Genomic DNA, 20,585 nt, shown 5'->3' with positions numbered 1-20,585 from the left:
GCTGAGACCAGGTCACCTGAAGCCACAGGTGTCCCTTCTCTGGGAGGCCCTGTCTTTGAGGTGCTCTGTGTCTGCTTCCTCTCTCTGAGGATGTACTTGTGCAGCCACATGCAGCCCAGGCTGGCCATCCATCCTGGGCTAGTTCACCTTACGGGCCTGGAGCCCCTCTCTCCCCCAGAGACCGACAAGAACCCTGAAGAGGTTGCCTGGCTCTGTGGGATCATCTGTGGCCAGGGGTGGGATTGTGTGACCTCCTGCTCAGGGCTGGGCCAGGCAGCTTCCCTGAAGGGGCAGTGGATGGAGGAGGCCGGGGTGCCCCGTCCTACAGCAGGGGAGCCTGAGCCGCAGAAGTGATAGGTTTGCTCAGCCCTGGGATGGCCCCTGGTGGCTCCAGACCTGGCTGGCTTCTGCCCTTAGGCCAGGCGGAGAACCCTACACTGGCTTCCTGCTGACGGGGAGCCTCGTTCCTATTTGACAGCAGATTTTTTTGGGTCCCAGATAAATGGCTATTTCTTCTGTTAAGATTCTTAACATCTCTCTCTTCACTCTATAGTGCAGGCTGGGTGAGAGCCAGTGTTTACTATGGTCATGCCCACCCTCACATGCCCGCTGCCTCTGGGGTGTGGAGTCAGGCAGATATCTTTTGCAGGATGCTGTCTACTTAAAACAATTAGAGTCATTCAAAAATCAGACATCAGCATTGTTCTGGCAGCCTGATCTCCTGTGATTATGTGAATGAAATACCGGTGGGAATAGCTGCTTACCAGCCCATGTTCCTGAGACTGGGCAGGCCCAGGGTCCTGCAGTGACCCTACTGGGAATCGTGGAGCTCTTTGGGGCGTCTGGTCGACCCCATGTGGATTAGAGGGCTGGAGAGCAACCTGGAGGGGGGAAATGGGGCCTGGGTGCAGCTAGGGCCTGGAGCAGCCCGCCTGGATGTCACTGCCCTCCCTGACCAGTCCCGAGAATCAGAGGGGGACTTAGAAAATGACTCAGAAAGGTTCACGCCAACACGCAGGGCCTTTGAGGGTGGGGCTGAATGAGGAGCTGCTCACCCACCTGTAGGAGGAGGAAACCGAGGCTCAGAGAGGCTCTGCTGGAAGGAGGTCCCCCAAGGATGAGAACCCGCAGCCCCCTCCCCGCTTCCCAGTGTTTTCCACCTTGGAGACCCTTCTCATCTGCCAAATCTGGGTCTCAGTGTCTCCCCCCTGGGAAACCCCTCCTACTGCACCCCCACCCTGCAGAGCATCCACACCCCTGTTTGGCTTCCATGGGTGCACTGTGATTAGGTGGTTAAATGCCTGTCTCCCATAGACTGGCGGTGCCTGAGGTCAGGCCTGCGTCTTTATCATGAGCACCCCATTCAGGTCTAGCAGCGTGGGCGTGTGCACGTGGCAGTGGCAAGCCCCAGGTGGTAGTGACAGAGCCTTTACAGGGCTGGGCACCGCTGGGACCTTATCCCTGTGTATCCCTTTGCCCCAGTGCTTTGTGAGTCTGTTCTGCAGTGCCCCAATTGTACAGATAAAGAAATGGAGGCCTAGAGAGGGGAAGCCCTGGTTCATGTCACTCAGCTGGCAATTTGACCCCAAGTTTATGCCCTAACCTCTCTGCCATGCAAAGTTGGAACCCCCCCAGAGCCTGGCGAGCTCCCTGTCCAACGCTAAGGGTGCGGTCCATCATGATTTGCCATTTCTCCAAGTCACCAACCTGAGGTTGGGGGTCGATGCTCTCCGGAAACTTTCCTTGGTGGTCAGTAGACCGAGGGCACCTCGTGCAGCTGGGACATGGCAGGAAATAACCTCCTCAGAACCAGCCAGGAACCCTCCTCTCAGCTGCCACCCTGTGTACTTGTCCCCGCTGGCTTGTGGTGCACGGTCAGTTTTGGGGGTCCCTACGCGGTGAGTCAGGCAGCAGCAAGCCGGGCACCCATGTCCCCTTTCTCTGCCCCTTCCCGAGTGACTGAGCTCTCGAACCAAAATGGATGTAAGTCCTCTTGGACGGAAAAGCCAGGCTGGGGGATGCGTGGCTTCGCACAGTTCGGGAACATCATTCCCTGACATTAAGGGCGGGCCGTTTAATCCAATGAGTTCCTTACGGCTGCCGTTATTGCAAACATAAATCATGAATTGTAGGGATGGGATGAATCTGAGTCTTTAACTTGCGATTTGGTCCCAGCGGCTCCAGTTTAATAAATTTTTCATGCTTTTCTCCCCCTTCTCTTTTCACTGAGTAGCAAGATTCCCTAGCAGCCTGTCCCCGTGGACCTGGGGTTGATATTATCCATTACGGCAGTTTACAAGGCAAACAGAAATGCTATTTCTCACCTGGTGGTGGCTGGGGAGAGAATGTGGCTGTGTCCATTGAGACTGGGGCTGGGGCAGTGGCCCCGATCTCATCCCAGCGGCCAGGAGCCAGAGAGTGACATTTTGAACAGAACCTGCTTGTTCTTTCCTTTGGGCTCTTGGCCAGGTGTCAGAAGTCACCCAGACCTGATGCTCCACAGCTGTTTGGGGACCATCAGACACGGGAGCCACATGCAGCTCTCTCTCCCACGCAGGGTACCTGTGTGGCTCCTGGGGCACCGGTGAGGGACTGCCATGGCGAGTGCCCCGATGTCGGCTTCCATTCGTTCATTCATTAAATCAGTCGTGTATTTCTTCAGTTGCCAGCTGGTTGCTAAGCACTTTCTGTGTTTCCAGGAGCTGGAAATATAAAGGGGAGTGAGATACCCCCCTGCCTGCCAGGACCCTGAGCTCCGGGCGGTGGGAGTGGGGGCTGTAAGAGGGGCGAGTGCTGGAGGAGAGACGCCCACCAGACACAGCTCCTCAGTGAAAGCCGCCTCCCACCCACCCAAAGCAGGAGTCTGTCTGTCCTGCTCCCACCACACCTTGTTCCCAAGCCACCAAGACTCTTGTTGGACAAATCCAGGAGCCCTGGCTCTGTCGTGTCCTATATGTGTGGCCTCTGGCAAGTTTCCCACCTTTCTGTGCCTCGGTTTCCCCGTTCTGTATCTTTTTTGGGGAACAGTTGGGAAGATCGCCAGGGACATTGCCGGTAGCACAGCCCCAGAGAACACACCACGAGTGCTCATGCAGGGACAGTGGCCCGGCCCCGGTTTACCATGACTGTGGCTGTGGTTGTGCCATCTAGAGAATCACACACGAAAAGAAGCAGGTGAAGTTAATGTTAAGAATATATTTTTATTTAACCCAATATGTCCAGACTGTTATCTAGCTCGACACATAATCACTACATGGACCGTTAGGGACGTAGCCGACATGCTCTGTAACTGTAAGCGCAGCTCAGTCGGACTTGCCACGTTTGGGAGCTCACAGCCACGGGAGGGGTAGTGGCCCATGTGGGCAGCATGGGTCTTGGGTGTAGAATGTGACTCCAGGGGCTGGAGAAGTCCCAGTGTTTGAACTGATGACACTGGGCTAAGATGATGTTCTCAAGGGCCCTAAGCTCACGTTTGATGCCACTGAATAATGTATAATTGAGTAAGACAGCAGCTGGTTGAAAAAATTAACACAAAATAATGCCACTTAAAAACGCTTTATCAAGCAAACTGGGAGGCCTATTTCTAAATTGCTCTCGTGATTAATGCCTTGCATTTGCATATGTTTTATCCCTCCCTGAGAACCTCTTTTCATTCTGAGGTGCTCCTGGGAGCCTGGGGGTGCTGTTCCTCCTGTCTCATACCTGCCCTAGTCCTGGGCCGGCCTGGGGTTAGGTGCCCGAACTGGGGCAGCTCCTTGCCCAGGGCTGGGAGGGAGTTTGCACACAGAAACATGACACAGTGGGAGCCCAGAGTGGGGCTGGGTAAATGCCAGCTCAGCAATCAGGGAAGGCTTCTCAGAAGAGGTGACAACTAGACCTTGGAGCCCAAGTAGGAACTGCTGGCACCCCAGCAGTTGGAGAGCAGGGCTGGCACCCCAGCAGAAGGAGCAGTCTTGCAGAGGCCTGGCAGGGCCCAGTGCTCCAGAGAGCAGGAGGTGTAGGGAGTAGGGTGAGGCAGGAGAGCGAGGCGGGACCACCTGCCCAGGACCTGGAGTTCCCATCTCAGAGGTGTGGCTCAGCATCACCCTGTGGAAGTACAGCATGGTTTGCAACACCTCATGGGGTTTGCAAGAAATCAGAATTATCGAAGCTCCCTGGGACTCACGGGAGGACTTCCCTCCACCCCAAAAAGGCACGGTCCACGTGGGAACCCCTGCCGCCTCCCAACTGGGGTGTCTTCAGTGGCGGAGAGCACCTGGGTGTGCCGAGGCTGCTATGACATCAGTCTTGCTGGCTGGAGAGGGAACTGCTATGCAGGCCTGTGATGACAAAGCTGTGTCCCCCTCAGCTTTGGCCGCCACACATGGCTCTCACGGTGTTCTGTCTTCCTCTGGGCGCATTAAATCCTCAGAGCCTCAGTTTCCCCATCGCTGGAATGAAAGCTCCAGCTGGGTGGTACGGGGGTCCCTTCCAGGCAGAAGGATTCATGGTTTTGAGATGCCATTTCTGCTTTCCTGGGAGTTGGAGTGGTTTCCAGGCTTAAACAAATGTGACGTGACATGGCCGGGGCAGGATTCTCCGTGGACCGGTAGCTCGTGCTTTATTGCGCCGTGAAACGACCTCAGCTTGAAACGTGCCCCGTTGGCATCGTTGGGGTAATTTTTTAAGGTGCATAAAATGTAGGAGTTTCTGAGTGGATGCTGCCTTTGGTGGGCGCTGGACAATTCCCTTGTCCCTGGGGAGTGAGGAGGGGGCACAGGTGATGGTGGGGGCTGCAGGCCACCCTTCTCTGCCTGGCCTGGAGGCCGAGGCCGTTGTGCAGGCCCCTTCCCGGCGGGGCACGAGGAGCAGTCGCTCTGCCCTGTGACCCTCTCCCGAGTGGCAGCTTATCTCCACCCCGGTGTCCTCCCCTGCCTGCCTCTCCTGGCCACAAGGTTTGTTTAAAAAGCTACCTCCAGTCCAGGTATGTTCGGTCCGCCTGGCATGAAAGTTCAGTGTCGCAAGGAGACCCTGGCGGGTGGAGGATGCCCACCGGTGAGGCCTGGATTAGGCCGGGGGCGGGGCAGGGTTTGGGGACGTCTCATGTTCTCCCCAGAGGACTGCTTTTCCAAAGGACACACATTTGAAAACAGACGGTACAGAAACAGTCTTTAAAACAAATGACGAGCCCCAGCCCTGTGAGGCTGCCCCTCCCCGGAGCGGAGGTGTTGGCGGTCGCCCTCCCCTGCTCTGCCGCCTGGCTGCTCACGGGCACCTTCCTGAGCCGGGCGCCCTGGCCCTGGGCTGGTAAGGAGGTGACAGCTAGACACAGAAAGGCCTCTGCTCTCCCACGGTCGGTGCGTCCCCGACAGGGCCACCTTGTTTGCGGTCGGCCGGGCTGTCTCCCTGAATGAATGCGGGCAGACGCCCCATTGCCACTCCGTCCTGGCGGAGCTCAGATGCGTGCGGGCCAGCAGAGCTGCGTGGACTTCTATGAATTCTCATCTTTACCACGTCGCTAAACCCGGGCCTTTCCCGACCAAGGTGGTCACAGTGGTTCTGTGGTCCCGTTTCACTAAGTCTCTGCAGGTGGGGACGGTGGGGAGGCCAGTGGAGGGGAATTCTAAAGGCAGGCATCTTGCGGTTCTCCAGACGGAACAGGACCCAGCTGGGCTGTGGCCAGAGGGAGAGGTTCGTGTTCTGTCTTCTACGGGGCTCTCCGAATCCCTCTCCCCATACTGTCCTCTGGGAGCCCATGAGGATAAAGACCAGGCCTTTTTTGTTGTTGTTAACGCTTGCCCAAGGATATTTTTCCCTCATTGGTTTTTAGAGATAGTGAAAGGGAGGGTAGCCCGGGTGGTGGGGGAGAGAGAGAGAGAGAGAGAGAGAGAGAGAGAAACATCGATGTGAGAGAGACATGTTGATTGGCTGCCTCCTGAACGAGCCCTGACCGGGACTGGGATCGAGCCTGCAACCAAGGTACGTGCCCTTGGCTGGAATTGAAACGGCACCCTTCAGTCCGAGGGCCGACACTAACCACAGAGCACTCTGACCAGGGCAAGACCAGGCCTTTTTGTTACGTCGTTTCCCAGTGTTCAGCATAGACCTGACATACATTGGCACTTAAGATGTATTGCTTAAAAATGAATAAGCATAAGATACTAAGTTTCATTGTAAAAATCCTGTCTTTATATATCTGCTGTACTGATTGCCAAACTCCTATTCATCCTACACAACCCAGCCCAGAGTTATCTCCTCTAAGAAGTCATCCCCAGCCCTAACCAGGCTGAATGAAGTGCCCCTTCTCCAGAGGATTAAAAGGTACACCAGGACTATCTCTGTCACTGTTATTGTCTTCCTGTATTTGTGCCCCCCCCCCCCCCCCCCCCGCCCAGGTAAGCTCCCATAAGGGTTGTCCTTGAGGGAACAGAGCATAGAAAGGGCAGAGAACTTGCCTGGGCCCTGCACGCTGTGGCAGAGGAAGTGCCCATGGGGTGAGGTCCTGAGTCATTTGCTATTCCTATATGGAGGGACCCGAGCAGCGGTCTCAGGGGCAGCTCAGCGGGTCCCCTTGGGTGCCCGGCCCTGTGCCTGGGTTTTTCCCTATCATCTCAGTCTTCACAACAACACCGCAGAGTGGGTGGTCCTGCCCCCATTTTGCAGTAGAGGAAATGAAAGCTCAGACAGGGTCAGTGACTTGGTGAGATCACACAGCATGCTTTCCACAACAGAAGAGGGTGGGAACCCTGAACCGTCTGCAGCTCTGGCCCTGGACGTTCCCCTGGGCCTCGCCTTGTGACCCAGCCTGATGCTGGAGAGGCCCTTCTGTGGCTGAGGGAGAATCCCTCTGGGAATCTGGTGGTGTGGTATTGCCTAGGTGTGCTCCTAAATGGCTTTGTCCTCTCTGGGCCCTGGCTTCCCACCTGTGGGGAGAGTGACCCCACCCTCAGAGGGTGTGCCGAGGTCGTGTGAGGCCAGGCTCCCTAATATGTAAGCGGTTCCTTGTTTGCAGACCATCCGGCCCACAGCCTGTCTTTTCGGGTCCTCAGGAGCCCCCTCTCTGCTGCCCCCACCGAATGGTGTCGACTGGGGTCAGGAAATGTCCAAATGGGTTTCCTAGTAACAAGTTAATGGTGGTTTGGTGTCCTGTTTCCCAGCCATCCGGCAGCCCCTGACGGCCCGGGACCAGAACTCACAGCGTGCCTGTCACAGTGAGGTTTCGTCTCAGCCTGAGCACAGGCGTGCCAGAGGCAGAAAGCGGAGAGCTGGCTCGCTTTTCTTTGATTTTCTGTAGGTGGCGGGGGGGGGGGGGGGGGTGGCGGTCCTCTGTGAGCAGCTGACTTTCTGTAACAAGATCAGGACGCCAGGCGAGGCTGTGGGGCCCAAGGCCTCGGGGTCCGGGCGGGAGGTGAGGGGTGGGTTTCTGCCGTGTCTGGAGGGCAGCAGGCTGTGCTCAGGCCCCTCCTGGAGGCTCTCAGGCTGTTGTGAAGACTAAAATAATTGTCGGGATTTAGCATCTGTCGGCGCAGCTGCCTGCGGGGAAACGGCAGGAGAGAAAGGATGGGACAGAGAGAAGGCGGAGGGCAGGGTCGCTGACGGGGCTGCTGAGCGGGCGTCCACTCGGCTTCCGGAGCAGGGGCTGGCCCGAGGCCTTGCGTGGTGTGGGTCTGGCCTAAGAGGCGCGTCTGCTCTGGGCGGCCACGTCTCTACCTTCACCTGGGATCCACCCTGGACCCACCTGACTCCTTAGCTTACCCTTAGGGGTCACTAGCGGGAGATTCCAGTTCCTACAGACAAGAGACCCCTTTGCCCGGGCCTGGCCTGGAGAGCGATCAGGACCATCTCTGGTGCAGCGCTGACCGACCCCTGTATGTGCCCCGTCCAGGACAACAGGGACGCTGACTTTTTCCATGAAATATGGTCTCCGATGACTTGGAGCCTCCCAAAGCCATCTGTGCGGTCACCAGAGGCCAGTTAGGAGGAGTCAGTGCAGTCAGACCAGGCCGCGCTGTGGTGTCACAGAAGCACCTTTGAATTTTGCAGGGCCTTGGGGTCCTGTGCAAGGGCCGTGGGAGGTTGGGCTGGGCGTTGGGTCAAGTGTACTGGGCGCGGATGGACCTGCACAGCAGCCTTGCCCCCCCGTGGGAGTGTGTGCAGGGAGCACGTGGGCCTGGCTCCAGTTCTGGATGCCCGGTTCTGGATGCCAGTCTCAGCTGGACACATCATGCCGGAGCCTTGCACGATCGAGTCCGCCTCCCTCCCGGTCTCGGCGCTGCACTCCAGGACCCTTCAGATACCGGGGACCTTGTTATGCACCCCTCCCCCAACCCCACACCTGCCATTTCCTCTTCCTCCCTCCAGCGGCCACGGCTGTCGGATGCACTGGGCCCAGATGGCCGTGACATGAATAATCTGCTTTAACAGACGCCCGGGGCTTGTAATCTGTCCCCTGCCCCACCCAGGACACTCACGTTCGGAGAAAATCAAGGTTGCCGTGGACTGTCTGTGTCATGTGGGCCGAAGAAGCAGAACTTTTGGGAACCAGAGCTTGTCACCACCCCAAGAACGACACTGCTACGTTCTAGAAGCACCTGCATCTCAGACGTGACTCGGCCCCGTCAAGTCTCCCGCCTGCCCTGTGAGGTTCTGGGCTCAGAGCTGGCAGGCCTGCGCCATCTCTGTGTCCCCGGACCCGATAAGTTACCGGCACAGAATTGGTCTTAGGGATAGGTATTGATTTAACCAATCAAATGTGATAGTGTTTTCGTCTTCATTGCTGAGTTTCACAAAAGTCTAATTACTTTCATACTTTTAACTTAAAATAATCACTTCTTTGCCGATTCTTTTATTTCCCCTTCTCCCATAACGTGGAACATACGCAAAGTGAAATGTTTGGGCTCCTGTTTTGTGACTTCGAGTAATATGCGCGAACCTACGGTTCTTCGTGTCGGAAGCAGGGCTCCCGGGCTCTGTGCCTTGTGGAGGCCCGGAGAGGAGCGGCTCGGCCACCACGGCGGGAGGCCGGCAGTTTGCCTCCCCAGAGCCTGGAACAGGCGTGGACACGAGGCCTTCTGCAGAAGAGAGAGAAGAAGGGGGTGGTGCCTGCGTTTTTGAGACGGTTCTGTCCCAAGTTAAGATGCCAGGATGCGGCTCCCTGGCCAGCGTGTCTTGGGGCCCTGGGGAGCTAGAAGCGGCGGGTGGAGCGGCGGGTAAAAGGGGAGCCGAGCGCACGCACGTTCCTTGTCCTTCTTTTGAGAACGAAAACAAGCTGAGAACTTGGCAGTGGACACGGGTGGGGCGACCCCCCTGAAGGTACTCCCGGGTGTCGGTCTGGCCTCTTCTCTGAGTACACAGAGCGGAAGGGACTGTCGTCTCACTCTTGCCTGGAGGAGCCCTCAGTTCCCGCGCGAGGTGCTCGCTGCGGCTGGGACGGAGAGTCTGCAGCCTTCCCGTGGGGCGCCCCCAGTCCACGCGGACAGCCGCACGCGCCCCGGCTTGAGGCGGCAGGAAGGAAACAGATGCCGGTGGGGCAGCCAGCAAGTTAGGGAAATGCTGGAAGGGGGGGACCCGCAGAGAGCCTGAACCTCCGCATCTTCTAATCCACCTCAATCTTTGGCTGACCGTTGAACCTCGTACACATGGGAAGGAGCCTCAGGTTTGCCCCCCAAAATTCAGCAGCTGGAGATGGAGCTCAGCAGCCACTTCCGCTGCTGCCCACTGTGTGAGTCCAACGAAGTGAACTTGTCCCTTAGAGCAAGCGTAACTCTCCAGAAGAACTCACAGCCTCCAGTCTATACTTCATTGTGTTCAGTGTCCAATAAAAATCATCAGACTTGCAGAGAAACGGGAAAAAGCGAGTCATAGAATAAAAACGAGCCAGTGGGCGCCCACCTTGCTGACTCAGATGGTGCGGTGAGCAGCTTCTATAGATACGGTCAGGAACTTAGAGGGGAAAAATGCGCCGAACGAATGAACAGATGGGGAGCTCAGCAGAGAAATAGAAACTCAGAAAAGGGCCACGTGGAGCTTCTAGAAGTGAGGGGCGCCGGAGCTGAAGCAATCCCGGGTCAGCCTGGGAGGAGGCTGCAGATGGCGGGGGAGCCGTTGAGCTTGGGGGGCGTCGCATGAAGTTATACACTGAGTCACAGAGAGAAAAGAAGATGGAGAATAGGAACAGAGCCCCAGACGTGGGGGGCAATGCCGCAGCTGCGATTGGCATCCCAGAAGGAGAAGAAAGAGACAGAAAAAAATTGAAAACACAGTGGCCCCTGACTTGCTAAATTCCAAAACCGCTATCATAAAACTACAAGATGTTGCTGAGGGAAATTAAAGAAGACCCGAATAAATGAAAGGATATAGTGTGCTCATGAACTGGAAGATATTGTTAAGGCGTTAGCCTTCCCTAGGTTAAACTGCAGATTTAATACAGTTACTGTTAGGGTCCCAGCTGACAAGACTGTGAAGGTGACGTGGAAACAAAAGGACCCTAGAATGGCCTACACAACCCCATACAGAACAAAGCCAGAGGGTTTAAGCTACCGGGTTTCCAGACTTCCTATGAAGCCAGTCAAGACAGAATGGTATCGGCATAAGGATAGACGAATAGGTTGGTGGAATAGATGAGAGAATTCGAAGGGGTCTGAGCAGTCCGGCGGGAAGAAGGAAGTTTTCAACCAGTTATTCTGAAGCACCTGGATATCCCTGTGGGGAAAAAGTGAATCTCATGGTGTCCAGCTCACACCATACACAAAAGTTAATCTTAGATGGATCAGAGACCAACACAGACGCAGAAACTATATAGTTTCATAGAAGAAAACACAGGAGAAAATTCCTTGGAAAATGGAAGAAAGCAAAGATTTCTTACCCAAGACACGGGATTTCTTAGGCCACAGGACAGTCCGGGCACCACAGAGAAACATTGGAGAAGTCAGGGCTTCATTAAAATTAGAAATGGATTCTTACCACAAGATACCATTAAGAGAATAAGTAGCCAACGCCAGAGGTTGGAGAAAAGTTCATACAATGTATTTGACAAAGATTTTTTCCTCCAAAATAGGTAAAGAGCTCCTAGAATTCAATACGTAAGATGGGCGACGGATTTTTAGAAATGGGCAAAAGCCTCAGAGCAGGCCGTTCGCAGAGGAAGAGACACAAAGGACCACGAGTGCGCGGAAGAGCCCTCAGCACTGTCAGCCGTCGGGGAGACCACAGTGACAGCCAGTCCAGCGGCTAAAATGGAAAAGATCAGCACTCGCCAGAGCGAGAGAGAACCAGGGACAGCGGCTGCTGGGGACGCCAATGCTGCATCCACGTTGGAAAAACGCCGGGCGGCTACCGAAGTTAAACGCGCCTCCCCTTTGGCCCAGCAACTCCGCTCCTCGGGGCATTTCATTTCCGAAGGCGGTGAGAGTATACGCGTGTACACACACACACGTGCGCACAGACAGGTGCTCGTAGCAGCTTTTGTTCCCAATAACCCAAACGTGGAAGCAACCCGACGTTCACCGAGAGGAGACTGGTTCACACGATAGATCAGCCCTGGGCGATAACACAGGCGGCTTGGATGGATCTCAGAGACAGGATGCTGGGGGAAGGAAGCCGGGCACAAAGTGACCCACGATGCCGGCCATAGAACATTCTGGAACGGACAGAACTAAGCTTTGGCGAAGAGCAGCCAGGAGGGCGGTTCCTGGGGAGAGGGAAGGGGACCACTGAGGGAGGAGAGGGACGTGCGGGGAGATGCGAGTGCTCTGTATGCGATGGTTGTTATGCCGGGGTGTCCGTTGGTCATGGTGCAGCTAAGGCTGCATGTCAATCTATAGAAACTTTAGCAAAAATAAAAATAAAAAATGGTGAAAAACTGTCAGGTGTTCTGCTCACACTTAAAATGCAGCAGGTGCCCTGTAGTTGCTATTTGCCCAGGGCACGGGGAGGGTTCTGAGTTACAGATGGCGCCAGGAAGAGGGGAGGGTGGTGGAGAAGGGACTCGACCCCTCGGACACCTTGTCCGGGACCCAGTGGCCCACTGGGGCCTCCAAGTATCTTCAGGTCCCACCTGTCCAGGAAGCTCCTCGACCCCTCAGCCTTCAGATGCCGCAGCTCCTCTTCGGGCTCCTGGCAGGACTGGTGCCTGCCTCACCCCACAGTCAGTAGATAGCTTCTTGGGTTCCTCTGAACCCCCCAGTGCTGGCTTCAGAGCTCAGCCCCCTGCCAAGTACTCAGCAAGTGAAAGCATGGTGACCAGAAAGCCTCTTGGAGGAGGTGCCCCACGACTTGAGTCTTACAGGGCAGAGGTGGTAGCCTGGAGTAGAGTCAGAGCGTGACCATGAGCTGAAACGAAGGTCCGCTGAATTATACGTTAGGCGGTGATTTCCTTGGTGCTCGTTTGGGGAGGCTCGTCGCAGCCGCGGGTCCCTCTCGGCTCTGCTGCTTTCCCGTGTGAGCTCTGCACCTGGACCTGCACACTGGGGAGTCCCTGCAGCTGTGGGCTGGGGTGAGGACACTTGGCCTGGAGGCAGGAGGCCAGGCCCCAGAGCTGGGCGCTCCAATGACTCGCCGTGGGAAGATTCCCCTGAGGGTCCCACCTCTGGGCCTCCGCTGTGTGTGCCCAGCATTTACTGAAGGGCCGGAGTTGGGGCTCGGTTACTGTAGGTCCTTCTGAAGTGTGGCAGGTAAAGGCCGAGGTGACGCTGTGCATGCTGCGTGATTTAAACTCACAGGCACCTGGGAGGCAGGTGGCCCGACACCTCTCCTCTCCTGCTGGCGCTTTCCGTCCCTCTGACCGCTTCCCTCCTTGCAGTGAGCACGACCTGGGGGAGGACATCTATGACTGCGTCCCGTGTGAAGATGAAGGGGACGACATCTACGAGGACATCATCAAGGTGGAGGTGCAGCAGCCCATGGTAAGCCCCGCCACGCCCTCGCCCTCTCTGATCCCTCAGCTCCAGGGCCACAGGGGGAGCTGGTCCCGAACGGAGGGAGCTCCAGAGGCTGCACCCGCCCTTCCCGGTTCCTCCCCTTCCCGGGCCCAGCCTGCTGTGGGCCCTTCGGCCCTTCGAAGTCTCCTAAGGAGAGCGGGAATGACACTTGTCATTGCAACCTTCTGTGATGCATTGCCGTGGAATTCTCCTCGGAGGCTGCAGGGCTCCGAGTCCTTCCCACCCGGGAGCTGTCAGCCTGCGGCTGGAGCTCAGTCTCACACCGCACGCAGCGGCCTCCCCTCTGTGTGGCACCGAGGACCCGCTATTGTCGCACTTCGCCAGCTGTGCGTCTTTTGTGCGGGGAGGGTACTCATTTCCCAGCAGGCACCGGCTAATAGTTTCTCGGACGCCACTTGGTTTCCGTGCGGGTGTGTTGCCCACAGCTGCTGTGCCGAAGGTGGGGGTCCTGCCGGCCCGGCCAGGAAGATGGGGACCTGGTGGGGTGGGCCATAGCCCCCTTGGGCCTCCAAACTCCAGGAGGTAGTCGAGGTGCCACTTGCCAACTCCGGAGGCTTTTGATGCCATTTACTTTCACTGAAGAAATGGGGGAATTTCTCAAAAAGGGAATCTCAGTGTTGTCCTTCACATGGGAGCAACCAGCTAGTGGTGGAAAAACAAAGAAGCTCGGAGCAGCTCCCCGTGAGGCTTTTCAAAGAGGCTTTTCCCACCCTGGTGGTGCCCGCTGCCCCCAACGGCCTCGCGTGGGGGAGACGCTGGACAGTGGAGCTTGCAGCCCCCAAACCCTGCTCCTAAGAACGGGTTTCTCGTTGAGCCCTGAAGGGTGCGAGGGTGGGCTTCCTTCCCCACTGAAACAAGGGGTCCCAGTCTGTAGAGTGGGCTGTGGGGCTGTGACCCCAGGTCTGCTTCGGGTGATGCTGTCCTCCCCGGGCAGCCGTGCCGCGGGGCAGCTCTGGGAGGTCTGTTAGGGGCTGGAAGGCCAAGCCCTGGCCCTCCTGTAAGTGTGTGTGCGCAGTGGCCTGTGGTTATCTGGACGGTCCCTTGACCCCAGCTCATACAAGCTCCCGAGGGACCCCCATAGGGCCCGGCCTGCAGAGACCCTGGGGTGGGCATTCCCCAGAGCTCTGCTGTCCCTGGTCCTGAAGCCCACACAGTGGACCTGAGGCTGTTGGCGGGGCCTGTGGGGCTGGAGGCGATGCCCACCTGTATCCTGGGGACAAGCTGCCCCCCCTCCCCCACGCCCTGCTCCGCTCAGTGTCCTAGCACTCGGCACTGGTGCCCGCCAGCCCTGGCGTCCATCCAGGCAGGTGGGCCTCCTGCCACGCCCTCGACATACAACAGCTGGTTTCATTTCATCACCTGTCACGTCTGGAGCTCTCTCAGCAGCCTGAGTGGGAGGTAACGGGGATGGTGACTTTACAAAGGAAGATAAACCAGGGGATGGCAGGTGTCGCTCTCAGAGTCCAGACGTGGGAAGAACGGCGATGCGCCCAGTCCCAGTGCTGCCTCCCGCCCAGCCAGGCGGCGCGGGCATCCCCCAGGCTGTCGGCTAAGTGCACCGACCCTCCCCGACCTCCCCACGCGCAGCCTGGATAACAAGCTGACGCTGCTAATCGGGTTTTCCTGTCGTTTGTTTTCCATGCTCTCAGATTAGGTACATGCAGGTAAGCGCTGCCCGCGTGTCCTCTTTGTCTACCTCTCTGCGAGGCCTCGGGCCCCTACCCCGGGAGACACTGTCGGGCACCATTTTTCCACAGTTTTAGGGGCATCATGAAGCATCCCCATGAAGCTCTGAGAGGAACAGTGCAGCTTCCAGGCTGAGCGGGCCTGTCGCCTGGGACGGAGCCCGGGGGCTCCTGCCGACCCTGGCCCCTGGGGCGTGTGCCCAGTGCTGCCCTGCGGAGCTGCGGCCCCGCAGACTCCAGCAGCCCTGGGCATTTCCTGGAGGGGGAGGATGGTGTTAGGGCGTGTGCGGGTCCACATGTCTTGTCGTGTGTCCCAGCTGCATTTCCCCAGAGCCTTGCTTACGGGCGGATACTGCTCAGCCTGAAAGGACCCGAGGAGCGTGGCTGCCTCTGAATAGTCACAGCCCTGTCCCGCCCCCCCCCCCCCCCCAGCCTCTTTCCTGGCCTCTATGGCCATAGTCCTCCCAGAGGTGGGGGCAGGCCCTGCCACAGAGGCGTATCCCCCAGTGACCCCTGCCAGTGGCTACGTCACAGGACCCTGGTTGGAGGCTAGTGGACACTCGGAATTGGTGTCTTTCTCTGAGGAATTGGTGTCTTTCTCTGAGGCACTAGCTGGCTGATGCTGGGATGGTCTCTTCGTTGGCAGACATGGGTCCTCAGGGAGCTGGTCAGACCCTCTCCCTATGCACACAGTAGGTGCTTTAAGCATGTCACACCTGCTGTATGTGCTGGAGGGGGTGGCTTGCGAGGGCCTCACCCTGGCCTGGAAGCCTCCCTTCCTCGGCACTGTCACCAGTTCTCAGGTTCACACATCCCCTCCTCATGCCTCAGTTTCCTCATTTGCAAAAGGGAGGGGAAGGCCTTGGGCCCCTCGGTCTCCCATGTGGCCCCACCATGACCAAGCCCAGCGGTGAGCAGGCGGCAGGCCTGGCAGGCGTCCTGGCTCATGCTGCGTGTCCATCTTCCAGAAAATGGGCATGACCGAGGACGACAAGAGGAACTGCTGCTTGCTGGAGATCCAGGAGACCGAGGCCAAGTACTACCGGACGCTGGAGGACATTGAGAAGGTGGGCGGGGCCCCGGCCCGTTCCTGGTGGCCACCAGGTCCACCGCAGGGCCCTGGTCTGCGGGGAGTGCCGTTACCAGGAGGGGCTTCGGGGCAGTGGTGACAGATGGAGGAGCTCAGAGGTCATCGGCTTTGCCATCAGGCGCCCCTGCCAACCGCCAGTGCTGAGTGGGGTGACAAACCAACATTGTTTATCAGAGGGAACCTTCATGGCTATTCTTTGGTTGCAGTGTAGGGCCCAGTGTGGCCATGAGGGGGACACGTGAGTCCCCCACTGTATAGGGCACTGTGTGGCCTCCAGCCAGCATCCTGTGATGCCCCTTGGCCCCATGTCTGGCTCAGGCCTCTGACTAATGCTCCCCTCCTCCCGGCCCACCTGCCCCTTGTGTGCTGTCCTCCAGCCCCACTGACCGCCGGCCTTTCTGCAAATACACCGGGCACTGTCCCAGCTGCCCACCCTGGTCCTTGAGTGCCGCCTCCCTGTTGCCCACAGTACCCCCCTTCCGTGAGTCCCAGCCCCAGGTCAGCTCCTCCCCTAGAACTCGCCAGGCCAGGCGCTTCCTGTCCGCGGTGGGCCAGGTGGCGTTGAGGGCTGCGTACGTTGGGGATCTCAGCCAGGGCAAGCAGCGTGCTTATGGTCCTCCCCTAACCATTCGAAGTAGGTGTTGCTGTCCCCGTGTCACAGGTGAGGAAACTGAGTCACAAACAGGCCAGGGCCAGCCTGTCCTCGGCACAGGCTTGCTCATTTGGACACTTCTCTCCTGTTCCACGCAGGGCCCCTCGGGGGAGGAGGGGAGGGAGAGGAGAGACGGCAAGTCCTCCGTAGGGACCTCCATGCAGGAGGTTGAATATGTGAGGATCTTGTTGAAGGCTGGGCCTCGAGGACTCGGGCCAGACCACTGCCTGCCACACGGTGCTTCTGGGGTTAGAGAGCATCTCTTGGCGGCAGTTTAGGGATGCACCCAGAAGAACAGGCTCAGGAATTTGAGTGTTGGGTGGGAACCGTGGCCCTGTCACCATCCAAAGGTGTATACAGGGCGATGCCCCTCACCTCCTGGGCCTCAGTTTCCTTTAATGTCTCAAATAACGATAGCTATGCTCACCTCAGTTGCTGTGGGGTTTAATTCCAGCGCCACGCTGAGTGGGCCCCTTGGGGCTCTGCCCGTGTGGCAGGTGTGGGTGCCTGGTTGGTGTTCAGGCCCAATCCTGCCCAGTTCTGCACAGAGTGGAGCCCAGACCTCCCAGAACGCGCTCCAGTGAGCACTGAGCATTGGCCAGGTGCCACCCTGCAGGGAGCCGCTGACCTTGGCAGGGTTGTCAGAGCCCCTCAGGGTTGTCAGGCAGCTGTGGCCTGAAAGGTGGCTGCCCCCCCCCCCAGGCTGAGATGGCGGCATTGGGTTCTCTCTTCCAGAACTACATGGCCCCCCTGAGGCTGGTGCTGAGCCCGGCGGACATGGCAGCTGTCTTCATCAACCTGGAGGTAAGGTCACGGGCTGTGCCCTGCATGCAGACTCTGTCCCCAGGTCCTGAAGCGCTGCCTCCCTGTGAGGGGCACGGTTGGTCCTGGCTAAGGGGTGTTTTATGGCTGACAGATGAGGGGAAGACAGCTTGCCCTGAAATGTGGGGAACACCCCTCCCCGGCCAGTGGTCCCAAGTCTACAATGGGGAAACTTCATCCTTCAGAGCCCAGGCCCTGGGTCGGCTACATGTGTCTGGACAGGCGGGTGTGGCCGTGGCCGCGGACGGCGGAGGGGACGTCAGAGTGCCCAGGCCTCCTCGTGCGCCCATCCCTGTGGCAGCTCCTAGCTGGGTCACGCCCACACTTACCTGGGTTGCATGCCCAGTGCCTGGCTTCTCACATTCGAGAGTGACTCAGGACCTGTGGGCCCTTCTAGCCTGGTGTCCTGTTCACACACTGACCGCTTTTTCCTCCCAGGACCTAATCAAGGTGCATCACAGCTTCCTGAGAGCCATCGACGTGTCCATGATGGGGGGGGGCAGCAGCCTGGCCAAGGTCTTCCTCGAGTTCAAGGAGAGGTGAGTGGCAGGCTCCTCCCCATCTGTGGGATCTCAGAAGGGTCCGGGCGCCTCTCTGGTTCCGCCCTGGACAGTACAGAGCTGGTGGGGTGACTTCACCCAGGTGGGAGTCCCTGGCTGTGTGTTGCCCGAGGCAGGAGGCCGAGCCCCTCTGGACCTGTCCTCACTCGTAAACTGAGAAAGCTGCCCACCCCCTCCCCCATCACAGCCTAGAGGGCCCTTCCTCCTGGATGGGAGGAGGCCTCCCAGGGGCTCCAGCAGCTCCCTCTGCCTCTGTTGCTGGGGGTCTTACTGGCTGAAAGACATTCCAGCCATGACGGCACACCTGGCGCCATGCCCTAGGGAATTGGGCACCTGGGAGATTCTGTCCCCTGTGCCCGGGCACCTGGGCGAGTGTGCCCACTGTGCCTGGGTCCCCACCCAGGTGGCATGTGGAAGCTGCTGCTGGTGAAAGAGAGGCCACCCTGGGCTGGTCTGAGTGAAGGGCTTCGGGGACTCATGAGCAGGCGGACATAACTGAGAGCCCAGGCTCCAGAGTCCCTACAGCTGAGACCACTTCCCTGCTATTAGGGTAAACTGAGGCCAGGCCTATGCCTCTGACATGCCTCTAGCAACGGACTGCTGTGGCCTGGTGGGTGCAGGGGCCTGGCCCCCTGGGCAGTAGCCACAGTCATGGGCGCTCAGCTGTCCTGGCATAAACCATCCCCAGCCTTCCTGGGGTCCCCTCACCCTGGGAGGCAAAGGGCTTCTCTCTTCTGGCTTTGGACCTTTTCAGGGGCAGGATGGGGGTACTGCACCCCCAAACTAACCCTGCCCTGGACTAGAACCACAGAAGGGGGGCCTCCTTAGGTTCGGGGAGAGCAGGGTGCCCCTCCTTCCCAGCACTGCGGCGGCCCTCCTCCGAGCCTAGCGGTATTTCACGCGTGGGGCGAAAGCAGCCGTGCGGAAAGGATAGAGCCGCTAACCGTGTTGGCGCGCGAGGAGTTGTCACGGGGAGACCCAGTCGCTGTGCGCTGACAGCCGCTGTGAAGCTAGAGTGGCTCGCGGCAGCCGCAGCGGCTTCCTGAGCCTTCATGCGTGTGTGTGTGTGTGTGTATGTGCGTGTGTGTGTGCGTGCGTGTGCATGTGTCTGCATGTCTGCACGTGCACTGTCCAGGCTCCTGATCTACGGGGAGTATTGCAGCCACATGGAACACGCCCAGAACACGCTGAACCAGCTCCTCGCCAGCCGGGAGGACTTCAGAGTAAAAGTCGAGGTAAGGGTGGCTTCCCAGCCTGTCCCCAGCCCGTCCCCAGCCTGTCCCCTGGCCTGTCCCCGGCTCCGCCCTTTGCGGCTGCAGCTTGATGGCCTCTTGCTCGCCCATTCTGTGGGAAGGTGGGGACAGGGGTAGTGATAAGACTTTTTTGTAGGTGATTTTAGCAGGTGATTTTTTTTTCTCCTTTTTGGGGTGGGGAGTGGGCAGGTGGAGGTCACTGTCTCAGGCCAGAACACAGTCTGAGTCCCTTGGGTGCAGCTGAGATAGGCCCCAAGGACCAGATCTGGCTCAGTGAGGGCCTATGACCCCTGACCCAGGCCTGTGCGGACCCCAGGGGTCCCCAGGTGACGGGCGTTTGCTGGGAGCTGTGGAGCCTCCCACTGCTCTCCCATCCTCGCCCTGGGCTCAGGGCCAGTCTCCTGTCGGGTTTCCCATGTGAATCCCTCCCCAGGACCCTGTTCTCTTCCCCCTCCCTGGGGTTAGTCAGGCTCCTACTGAGGCTGGGTTCCCATGTCGCATCCTGTTTCCAGAGTGCGGCCTGATGCAGGGTCCCTTTGCTCTAGCAGTGTGTCCAGGCAACTAGGGGGAGCCCCTGGTTCTGCAGGTGGTCCCCTTAGGGTGAGCTGGCTTCCCGAGGCTATTGAGGCAGCCCAGTGGGCACCAGCCCCAGAACCCCAGAGTCCTCGTGTGGCCATGGGGACCCGAGGCTGTGAGAGGCGGCGGGCCCCACACCTGTTTGGAGGGTTCTGGGAGCCAGGCCAGAGAAGGACTGGACACCTGGCCCCAGTCCCGGCCTCAGGTCAGCGCCCCGGCCGGGGTGTGGGAACATCGGGGTCCAGCGTCCCCAGGCGAGGACGCGCCTCATCGACATGCTGCTCCCGACACCCAGGAATGCACGCTGAAGGTCCAGGACGGGAAGTTCAAGCTGCAGGACCTGCTGGTGGTGCCCATGCAGAGGGTGCTCAAGTATCACCTCCTCCTGAAGGTGAGACCCCCCTCCCGTCCACTGCCTCTGTTGGGGCCAGACTAGGACAGAGCCCACAGACAGGCCAGAGCGAGATATATATATGATTTAAAATTTTTATTCTTTTAATTCTCACTTGAGGATACTTTTTCCATTGCTTTTCAGAGAGAGTAGAAAGGGGGGAGAGAGAGAGAGAGATGTAAGAGAGACACACTGATTGGTTTCCTTCCGCATGAGCCCCAATGGAGGCTGCAACCCAGTACAGAATTGAACCCGGGACCCTTCTGTCCGAAGTCCGATGCTCTAACCACTGAACCAAACTGGCTAGGTCCAGGGTGAGATATAAGCGAGCAGACAAATTAAGACTGTTTCTGCTTAGCGCATAAAAACTGTGCAATGTGTTAGGAACTGCTCAGTGTGTATATGGAACGTTTATCACAGTGAGTATACAAAGGAAAGTTGATTAAAATTGGTAAGAGAGCAGAGAAAGTTGAAGAGACAGAAAAGCATTGTCTGGCCAGGAATCAGAGCGTTCCTGTGGCTCTCTCCTTAGCTGTCTCTGAGCTCCCTGGTCGCCATGGTAGAAATGGAAATAAGTCCTTTCGGACGTATAGACCTGGGGAGAGACAGTGGTTTCTTCTGCAAGGTGCCAAGTGAGGC

At 58.1% G+C, this 20,585-nt stretch overlaps 1 protein-coding gene across 2 annotated transcripts in view; it reads left to right on the top strand.

The window, feature by feature from the left end:
* VAV2 (vav guanine nucleotide exchange factor 2) overlaps positions 1–20,585 on the top strand; it is a 113,880-nt gene that overhangs the window by 67,026 nt on the left and 26,269 nt on the right. For both annotated transcript variants that reach the window (XM_081151568.1, XM_081151569.1), the window contains exons 5-10: positions 12,779–12,881; positions 15,571–15,669; positions 17,080–17,148; positions 17,605–17,705; positions 18,862–18,961; positions 19,851–19,946. In XM_081151568.1, the coding sequence (XP_081007694.1) occupies positions 12,779–12,881; positions 15,571–15,669; positions 17,080–17,148; positions 17,605–17,705; positions 18,862–18,961; positions 19,851–19,946 (568 nt within the window). The remainder of the gene's footprint in view (positions 1–12,778; positions 12,882–15,570; positions 15,670–17,079; positions 17,149–17,604; positions 17,706–18,861; positions 18,962–19,850; positions 19,947–20,585) is intronic.

The sequence above is a fragment of the Miniopterus schreibersii genome, assembly GCF_964146895.1.
Source record: "Miniopterus schreibersii genome assembly, chromosome: 11".
NCBI lineage: Eukaryota > Metazoa > Chordata > Mammalia > Chiroptera > Miniopteridae > Miniopterus > Miniopterus schreibersii.
This window is presented reverse-complemented; position numbering and strand designations above follow the sequence as displayed.